The sequence below is a fragment of the Arachis hypogaea genome, chromosome 10 (genome assembly GCF_003086295.3).
Source record: "Arachis hypogaea cultivar Tifrunner chromosome 10, arahy.Tifrunner.gnm2.J5K5, whole genome shotgun sequence".
NCBI lineage: Eukaryota > Viridiplantae > Streptophyta > Magnoliopsida > Fabales > Fabaceae > Arachis > Arachis hypogaea.
The window spans coordinates 74830888-74841301 of NC_092045.1; the positions used below are offsets into that span (position 1 = coordinate 74830888).

At 37.0% G+C, this 10414-nt stretch overlaps 1 protein-coding gene across 9 annotated transcripts; it reads right to left on the reverse strand.

Annotated features, from left to right (window-relative positions):
* Positions 1–3035: 3035 nt before the first annotated feature.
* Positions 3036–7278, reverse strand: LOC112715690 (serine/arginine-rich splicing factor SR34A). 9 transcript variants are annotated; one of them, XM_072204921.1, is made up of 15 exons: positions 7097–7215; positions 6775–6804; positions 6142–6402; positions 5877–5991; positions 5556–5621; positions 5373–5447; positions 5168–5291; positions 4778–4824; positions 4638–4695; positions 4320–4369; positions 4176–4232; positions 3828–3907; positions 3674–3745; positions 3526–3562; positions 3036–3342 (listed from the first exon to the last, which is right to left on the reverse strand). In XM_072204921.1, the coding sequence occupies exons 4-15, from the start codon at positions 5961–5963 to the stop codon at positions 3322–3324; spliced, it is 774 nt and encodes a 257-aa protein (XP_072061022.1). In that variant the 5' UTR covers positions 5964–5991; positions 6142–6402; positions 6775–6804; positions 7097–7215; the 3' UTR covers positions 3036–3321. The 9 variants fall into 9 exon arrangements, with proteins under 9 accessions (XP_072061022.1, XP_072061024.1, XP_072061026.1 ...); XM_072204923.1 differs by having other exon boundaries at positions 6142–6213; positions 7097–7214; XM_072204925.1 differs by having other exon boundaries at positions 3674–3742; positions 7097–7214.
* Between the last annotated feature and the right edge of the window lie 3136 nt (positions 7279–10414).

Here is a 10414-nt window from a genome sequence, read left to right on the forward strand (position 1 = left end):
GGTTTGAATGTTTCACTTTCTACTGATGATCCGCTCCAAATTCATTTAACAAAGGAACCATTGGTTGAAGAGTACAGGGTTAAGGGTTAAGGGTTTAAGGGTTTAGGGTTTAATCCTGTGCTCTTCAATCAATGGTTCCTTTGTTAAATGAATTTGGAGCGGATCATCAGTAAAAAGTTTCCCCAAGGATACACCTTTGCGTGTCCCCAGAATTCCAAGGTGGGATACTGATACTTCATCTTACTTCCCTTACTCTTTCTTTCCTTTCTGAAGTTATGTGATTTCTTAGTTTTATTTATTGGAACCTGCTGAACAAAATTGTTCCTAAATTTCAGTGAACAGTTATTAAGTGTAGAATTGAACTGTTTATTTATGGAGACCTGTCTACAAACAGAAAATATTCTCATTTTCTTCGTCTTTCTTTTCTTTTATACTGAAACTTTCATCCATTCACCTAAAACAAAAATACCAGCTTTCAGAATACTGTCTCGTATTGTTTTCCTGACATCGTGTGAACTTTCTGTAAATAATACATAATAAACGCAAGCCATTTTGAACCTTCAAAATTGGTCTACACACTGCAACATTATCAATTGAACACCAAATAATTTACCACAATATAGCTCAACTCACTGAGTCACTGCTCAATCAACAATCAGCGTCAATAAAGCTCACCAAAATCATCACATAATAATGACCATTCAGAAGTTCCATCGTAGTAGCCATACCTACGCGGAGAGTCTGCAGTCGCGGCAGCCCCGCCGGAATCCCCTCAACATGAAACACTCCGTTCCGCTTCTACTCTCCATCCACGCCGCCGCCACGTCCGGAAGCGACGCCGAGCTCCATCGATAACCTCCGCCTCCCTTCCTTCTCGCACCACCGCGCCTCTTCTTCAAATGCTAGTAGCAACCATCCTATCCCAATAGCGTATATTTGGATCTCAATATGAAATCATCTTTCTTGCAAGACCCGTTCGGATAAGGGAAAATTCCAGAGATTGCTTCAAAGTAAGATTGTTGCATTAACCCTCTTCTAAACCTTGGGGGAGGGGTTGAGAGGAAAAGGAAATCCAAATCCCACTCCTCTCACTCCCCCTTTTTTAAGAAAAAGGTCCCGCGCCCTAAGAAGGGGCCCTCTCTGATAAGGAAGGAAACAAAAAATTCTCTATTTTATGACAATCCGATCTGATGGTTGTTCTCCACCATTCACAAGGATATGGGGACTTTATATCTCATCTTCGATGCCATTGCTGAAGTGATGGACACATGCTTCTCAATATTGATTCTTATGCAATTAGCACAACCTGGCGATCAAATTCTTGGTGGGAATCATCAACTTTATAGTGTTTCAATAACGGCTCACGCTTTTATAATGAATTTTTTTTTTTATGGTTATGCCTGCCTGCCGGCAATGATAAATGAATCTAGTAATTCTGTAATTGGTCTGTTTTGATTTTTATAGGTGTACATGACATAGCATTTTCAAGGTTAAACAATATTTCATTCTAGTTGTTGCCACCAAGTCTCTTGCTCCTATTAAGGTCGGCCTTAGTAGAAATGGGTAGCAGCACTGGATGGACAATCTATCCGCCTTTAAGTGGTATTACCAGCCATTTTAGAGCGTTTCATTTATTTTAGGCTCTATAAATTTGATAACATGTGTGGACCTGGAATGACTATGCATAGATCACCCGTATTTGTGTGGTCAGTTCCAGTAACAACATTTCCACTGTTATTATCACTTTCAGTACTAGCAGGGGCTATTACAATGTTAATGACAGATAGAAACTTTAATACAACCTTTTCTGATTCCGCAGGAGGAGGGACTCCATATTATAGCAGCATCTCTTTCGGTTCTTCGGTCATTCAGAGGTGTATATTCCCATTCTCCTGGATCCGGTATCATAAGTCATGTCTGTTTCTACTTTTTTAAAAACTGGTCTTTGGATATCTAGGCATGGTTTATGCCATGATATTTTTTTGGACTTGATTTATGCCATGATCCGTATAGGTGTTTTCAGATTTCTTGTTTGGGCTCATCATACATTTACTGTGGGCTCCTTTGATACACATGCCTACTTCACTGCAGCTACCATGATCATATCTGTCCCCACAGGAACGAAAATCTTTAGTTGGATCGCTACCATGGGGGGGCTCGATACAACATCAAACACCCATGTTATTTGACCAGAGTTCATCTTTTTATTCACCATAGGAGGACTTCCTGGGGGTAGTCCCGGCTAAGTCTAAACTGAACATTTCCATTATGTATTTTCTATGGGAGCTATTTTTGCTTTATTTGCAGGACTTCACTATTTGATAGGTAAAATCTTTGGTCAGACATATCTTGAAACTTTAGGTAAATCTATTTTTGAATCACTTTTTTCCGGATGAATCCAATCCTCTTTCCCACGCATTTCTTTGGACTTTCGAGTATGCCGCATCACATTTCAGATTATCCATATGCCTACGCTGGATGGAATGCCCTTAGTAGTTTTGGCTCTTATATATCCGTAGCTAGGATTCGTTGTTTGTTCATAGTAGTAACAATCACTTCAAGCAATGGAAATAACATAACAAAGGCAAACATTCCTTGGGCTGTTGAACAAAATTCAACCACACTAGAATGGCCGATACAAAGTCCTCCAGCTTTTCATACTTATAGAGAACTTCCAGCTATGTAAAGTAAAAGAAAATGTCGCCAACTGCTACTAAGAACCTAACAGAACTTCTCAAAATTTGGGTTCCAACGAACAGCAGTTGAGGACTAACTTCGACCTAATTTTAGAGTTAAGAAAGCAAGCTAAGTTCAGAATGGCTACTCACCAACGGGATGGCAACATATTACTAGGCCAGAGTGCCATATTGAAATTGTATCAAGCTGAGCCGGAGCAGCTCCTACTATGACTGGACAGCAATGGACTCTTTCTCAAGACCCTAACCCTTGTTTTTATTATTTTCTAAATGTCATTCTCAAACATAACCCGATTCTTACAGTCTTGCAATTATTTCAAAAATAATTCTGCCAAAATCTAACTACAAAATGAACTGTCACAATTTGGAATATATGAAGTCATAAGTTGCTCATTGCTGGTTTAACACGGATGGTCTAACATAAGATTCACGTTAAACGAAGAAAAACCCGAAATACTCGCAGAATATCTAAGTATATGCCCTACAGAATTATCTCTAAAAGACCAATAAAGCAAACTGGTACAGAAATATTTTCCATTAAAACAATTTAAACCAACAGCCCAAATATAAATATGACTGATTCTGGGGCAGTAAAACCAGAGAACCTCGGCGTTTGGGGGGAATATCAAGCACTTCCTGATAGCACCTGCATAAAATAAATATATTAAATAATTAATGCTTCTGAATTAATATACATAAATGTAAAGCAAAATAGAGGCAGACACCTGGGCACAGTTGGGAAGACACCATAAATACAGGTTAAATGAATACACGCAAACAGGAATCTACACCCCATACTAAAATCATTTAGTTCAAAATCTTTAAATACCTGGTGTGGTGATGCAGATCGCAATCGTGATCTTGGCCTACATAATTCAATAAATAATAGTTCAGGAACATAACAGTTCAACAATATTACACCATCTGACCCAAATAGCAACCCAAAATCATACTAAACAATACTATAATTTGTATACCTTGAAGCCTTGATTGGGGATGCGGATCTGGATCTAGAACGTGACCTAGACAGAGATCGCTCCAATGATCTACTGCAGAATGAAACCGTAGCACTTTCCATAAGTAAAAGAAATGTATAACTAAAAGAACAATAACACAAAATAGGGACAACACCTTCTATCCCTCTTAGGACTTCTACTCCTGCTGGGGCTTCTGCTGCGGCTCCTTGAACGACTACCCTCATACTTCCTCACCTATAATAGCAGCCAAAATTATCATGGAAAAATCACTCATTTATGCTGTAAAAAGGGGGGAAGTGGGAAAGGGAGAGAGGTGTGGGTCTGGGAAGATCATTTATTGAAAAAGCGACAGAGACAAAAGATCGCTTGTAAAATGAATCAAAACAAGTAGAAATTGTTAAGTTTGACAAGCTCAGCTGAAATAAACACGCCCATAAATTAAAAAATTGTTCTAGATGTGAAACACACACAGATGAGAAATTGTACAAATGTCAGCAGTTACCCGAATATAAGCTCTTGCCCAAGGGTTTCTAAACTCAGTATCATCCAGTTTCCGAATCTGTGAAATAGAATATAAGTTAGAAAACAGAATTTGGTAGCAATCTTGGTATCATTCATATATTAAACTTCATGTCTCAAAACTTACAGCATATTTCATGTCATCATAATTAGTGTAATCAACAATGCCAAAAGTCCCTAAACAGAAAAGTGATATAAATTAGTTAAATAGAGAAGTATCTAGCAAGAAATGGATCAGCATATTGGAGAAGGAGAAAGAGGGAAAGACCATAGCTATTCCAAAATTAAAAGTTTAAGTATCATAAGCTTGATAGTTGTCATTGGCACAGCTTATGCTTAAAGATGTACAGTGTTGCAATGGAGACATGTAAAATCAATAAAATTAGTGCAAGACATCACAAGTTCACAATTGTATCACAGTGAAAAATCAAAGAGATGTATGTACCTTCGCTATCACGGGAAACCTCAGCAAAGCATACATCACCAGCTTTTCGCATATGATCCTGATAGCATATCCGAAACATGGTTAATGGGAGAACGGTGAAATAAGCAGTAGTTAAATGTTAAGTATGAATATTGTAAGACCTTCAAATCTTGCCAGGATGCAGAAGAGGGAAGTCCACGAACAATAACTGCACATAAATTAAAAAAAAAAAAACAACTCGGGTCAAGTGTATACAATTTAAAACAAAGAAAACTTCATGAACTAAGGCTGATCTGTAACTTATGCAATGCAGCTAACTCGTAAATCATGAAGCATATAAAGCAAAGAAAACACAAATTTTTCAAAATGTAAAACCCATGCCAACACAGGTCAGGGTCATTGAAAATGGTAATATCATTATATGTATTTCAATTGTATGCTAAATTGGTAAGGAATCTGAATATGGGAAGGGGGTAGGGAGCCAGGGAGGCATTTAGCATGTGCTTCAGATCCTTGCATATCAAGGATGTAAATTCTCTTAACAGACACACCTCGGTATTCAGAATGGCGTGATACCCCAAAACGGCCCCCACCACCACCACCGCCGCCACCTCCACCACCATAGCCACGACGATCACTTGATGATGGCCCTCTACCACCATGGGCAAGCTCCACCTAAAAAAAAAAAGGAAAGATGGGAAAAACAACAAAAGAAACTATCAACCTAACAAGATAAAAGTTTGAACAGCTTATTACCCTTAAACGACAACCATCAAAGTTGTACCCATCTCGACCTCGAATTGCTTCTTCTGCATCTCGAGCATTGTCAAACTAGCAAGCAAAAGAAACAAGATATCATCAAACAAAGAAAGAGAACCACACACATATAGAGAGAGAATTGCCAACAAAAAAGTACAAAAGTTGAGCAAGTATAAATACCTCAACAAAGCAATAACATGGAGGGCGGGGTGGAATCTTCAATTCAATATCCATGATACGGCCATACTGTAGGTAAATGAGGGGGGAAAAAAGATAATTATGTTAGTACACCAACTACCAGCCCCATCCTGCTCTTACTATTTTAGATTACATTGGAAAATGAACATCGTGCAACTCCTACACAATATAAGGTACACACCTTATCCTCAAGTTAAGCATCCTTGGAAATCATTAGATATCCAAGCTAACTGAAGATAGACAGAATATAATGAAACAGATGCACCACAATGTAGTATTAAACAAGTAAAGCGACACACAAACCTTGTAGAATAAATCTTCTATTTCTGATTCTCTTATATCCGAGGGCAGATTACCAACATAAATTGTGCGAGAAAAGCGACCACTCATATCTGGTTGAAGAAGTTATAGAGTTCCTCTACAAACAAAAATTGGAAAAACATTAATAAAGAAGAAATCAGCCGCTTTATGAAGATGAGCATAATCCTGAATTGTCTATTTAATTAGTGATCATCACATTACTCTTGATGACACAAAAATAAATTAAAACCAAAACTATGAAGCAAACCAAGTGAGCAATCCTTGAGGTGAGCGGTGCTCCACAAGCTCCATTGCTCATTTGCTCCAAGATGCTCCAAAGCTATAACAATTTTGAAATAAAATTTGATCTCCTCATCCTCTCCAGAATATAAGCAGGCATACATCTTCTGAGAGTGAGCAAGAATCTCCAATTATATAAAAAAATAACAACTCCAACCCGTTTCTCCCACTCCCTCTATATATCCCTATGTTTGATTGCAAAGCTCATATTTGTCCAAGCGCTTGTCATCTATCATAAAGAAAGCATTGGTGTCATGAGATCAAATTAAGATCGGCATATACTTAAGTATTTACCTTACTCAGCTCTCTCTCTCTCTCTCTCTCCCTCTCTCTCTACCCCCCCTATCTCTCTCTCTCTCTAAAACTATCCCCGGCAAAAAATTGCAACATCACCGTTAGTTGTACGCACTCGTTAAAGCACTAATTGTCCTGGAGAGGTACTGTACTACATTTCTCTCACCAACCTACGAACCAATTGTTTGAGCCACTATTACAACCCTAAAAATCACAAATTACAAAGGAATAGCTCCTAATCAAGTTTTCAGCCTCACAGATTCATTTCACCCAGTGAATAGACAACCAAAAGAGACGATAAAGTTACCTAATTTGGAGTTTTTCCTGCCCAGAACAACTTCAATGCCCAACATCAAAAGAAATTAGTAAATAAAGAATAAAATATAATTCAAGATTGAAACTTTATTCAGAATGCAACTGGGTCAATGAAACATTGACAATCACTGTCGATTCTTCAAAATCCAGAGGCAAGAATTACGATGGAATCGAAAATCTCAAGCTCACAGATGAAATCGAGGTCAAATTCACCTCAAAAACCCTAACTGAAAAGCGGGTAATCTAAAAAATCGAGGAGCAGAAGAAGCAAAATGGAAAATAAAGAAGAAGGTACGCTTGGATGAAGAGCATACCAGAAAAGAAGAAGGTCTTGAGCACCCAATCAAACCTTAGCGAAGGGTGGAAGCGGAAGCTGATGCTTTAGCTGGAAAACAAGGTCCTTTCGAAATCGATAGAGAAGGAAGAATGAAGAAAGCGAGACTCTAGGGTAACTAAAATGAATTTATGGATTATGGATTACAGACCCTAAAAGAATTTGGGCTTACACCGCTTGGCCCATGGTCTTATAGAGTTGACAATGTCTGAAAATATTTTGTTGTAGAATAAATAAGTAACTTAGGAAGATATAATCAATATGAAATAAGTATAAATAAAAAATACTAGAATTAATATTTATTATAATTAATATCTTAATATAAAATATTTTATATATAGTTGTGTATATAAAAGAGAGAAAGAGAGAAGTGTGTTTTAGTAATATGAAGAGAGAGAGGAGATTTTATTAATTTCATTTTGTTTTGAGAAACTGTTCTCATCCTGAAAAGAGTGAACTGTCCATTAAATGGGTATTCATATCACCAGGTTTATCTTAACACTCTTTTTTGGATGACCATTTAGGAATATGTCTCGTTAAAATTCTACTAAAGAAAAACCCAATGGAAAAAAAAACTTTAGTGAAGGAAAATAAGTACAATATCCTTGTGACGGGACTACCTCATTAAAAACCTTGTCAAGAAAAATCCAATGGAAAAAAAATCTAATCAAGGAAAAAAGAGTACAGTCTCCCGCTCTCGTCGACATCATTTAATGTCTCGAAATCGGCGCATCCCAATCTCATGTACCAATCTTTTAAAGGAGGATTTTTAAAGTGACTTTGTAAATAAATATGTCAGATTATCACTTGAGCGGATCTGTTGGATATCAATTGTCCCTTGATTTTCAAGATTATGAGTGAAGAAGAATTTGGGAGAAATATGCTTTGTTCTATCACCTTTGATGTATCTGTCTTTAAGTTGAGCAAAGCATGCTGTAATATCTTCAAACAGGACAGTTGGAGCTATCTTATGATCAATCAGTCCACATGATGACAAAATATATTGAATTAGACTCCTTATATTAGCCAAAAACACTCGCGACTAGCTTCATGAATCGCTAGTATTTTAGCATGATTAGAGGAGGTTGCTGCTATCGTCTGTTTCGTGGACTTCCATAATATAGCTGTACCACCATATGTGAACATGTATCCTGTTTGAGATCTCCCTTTGTGTGGATCAGACAAGTATCCAGCATCTGCATAGCCAACTAGTTGTAACTTGGATCTATAGGGATAAAACAATCCCATATCAACCGTTCTATGAATATATCGAAAGATTTGTTTGATTCCATTCCAATGTCTTCTGGTTGGAGAGGAAATATACCTTACTAGTAAATTCACCGTAAATGATATGTCAAGTCATGTATTATTAGCAAGATACATTAGCGCTCCAATGGCACTAAGATATGGTACTTCAGGACTAAGGATATCTTCATTTTCTTCTTTAGGACAGAATTGATCCTTTTTCATATCCAAAGATCTTATGATCATTGGGGTATTCAAGGGATGTGACTTATCCATATCAAATCTTTTCAAGATCTTCTCTGTGTATGTTGTTTGATGAATAAAGATCCCATTTTTTATATGCTCGATCTGCAGGCCGAGACAAAATTTAGTCCTTCCAATATCTTTCATCTCAAACTCTTCTTTTAGAGTTTTTATAATTGTTGGAATCTCTTCAAGAGTCCCAATGATATTTAAATCATCAACGTACACAGCAATTATAATGAATCCAGATACAAATTTCTTTATGAAAACACATGGGCAGATATCATCATTCTTAAATTCGTTTTTGGTCAGATACTCGGTAAGACAATTATACTACATTCGTCCAGATTGCTTTAGACCATATAAAGATCTTTGCAATTTAACTGAGTATAATCCCTATGAATATTCATTGGATGGTTTAGATATATATCTTTAGTCCTTCAAGGACTTTCATATAGATATCACGATCTAATGATCCATCCGTATAAGTAGGCTGTTACCACATCCATTAAATGCATATGCAGTTTATGATATGCAAATAAACTGACTAAATAACGTAATGCTATTGCATCCACTACAGGAGAATATGTTTTTTCATGATCTATACCGGGACTTTGTGAAAAACCTTGTGCTACAAGTCGAGCTTTGTAGCGTACAACTTTATTTTTCTCATTTCGTTTTCTCACAAATACCCATCAGTATCCAACAGGTTTTACATCTTCCGGTGTATGGACTATAGGTCCAAAGACCTCACGTTTTGCAAGTAAGTCTAACTCAGCCTTCATGGCTTCTTCTCATTTTGGCCAATCAATCCTTTGTCAACATTCTTCGATTGATCTTGGCTCAAGATCCTTATTTTCATGCATGATATTTAATGCCACATTATATGCAAATATTTCATTGACAATTGTCTTATTTCGTTTCCATTTCTCTCCTGTATAGGCCTAATTTATCGAGATCTCGTCATTTTCACAATTTTCAGGTACCTGGACGTTTTATGGCGTTAAAACTATATCAAAATTTTGGACAATTGCAGGTGTCTTTACTATGTCTTCAACATGAATAGTATTTACCTATTTTCTTTTTCGAGAATTTTTGTCTTTGGAACCGACATGCCTGCTACGCTTCTGGCGTGAATTTGTTTCAGTGGCTATTTATCCGACTGGGACCTCAATTCAAATTGGAGCATTTTTCGCTGGTATATAAGATTTGGTTATCCTCTTTGTATCGAAAAATGCATCAGGCAATTCATTTGCTATTCTTTGCAAACGTATAATCTTTTGAACTTCTAGTTCACATTGCCCTGATCGAGGATCCACATGCATTAAGGATGATGCATTCCAATTAATTTCCTTTTTAGGAAGCTTATTTTCTCCCCATAATGTTGAAAATTTTGATTCATCAAAATGAAACCGCAAACTGGGCTTTAAATACATTCCCAATTTGTATCTCAAGATACCTTAATATAGAGGGAGAATTATATCTAACATATATCCCCCAATTTTCTTTGGGGTCCCATTTTGGTGCGAAAAGGTGGTGCAATGGGAACATATATCGCACACCCGAATATTCTTAAATGGGAAACATTTGACTGCTTGCCAAAAGCTAATTGCATAGGAGAGAACTGATGATAACTTGTTGGCCTCAAACGAATAAGTACTGCGGCATGTAAAATAGCATGCCCCAAGCCGAAGTTGGGAGATTTGTTCTCATAAGTAAGGGGTCTAGCAATTAACTGGAGGAGTTTAATAAGTGATTCTACTAACCCATTTTGTGTGTGAACATGAGCTACTAGATGTTCAACACTTAT

What these genes read in the sequence shown, in the direction of transcription:
- LOC112715690 (XM_025767489.3), bottom strand. Translation starts at nt 5,963, where the DNA reads ATGAGTGGTCGCTTTTCTCGCACAATTTATGTTGGTAATCTGCCCTCG. An exon ending in ACGCCATTCTGAATACCGAG is followed by an intron (nt 4,825 to 5,167) that starts GTGTGTCTGTTA and finishes ATTTATGTGCAG; the next exon opens with TTATTGTTCGTGGACTTCCC. An exon ending in TCCCCAATCAAGGCTTCAAG is followed by an intron (nt 3,563 to 3,673) that starts GTATACAAATTA and finishes TGAATTATGTAG; the next exon opens with GCCAAGATCACGATTGCGAT.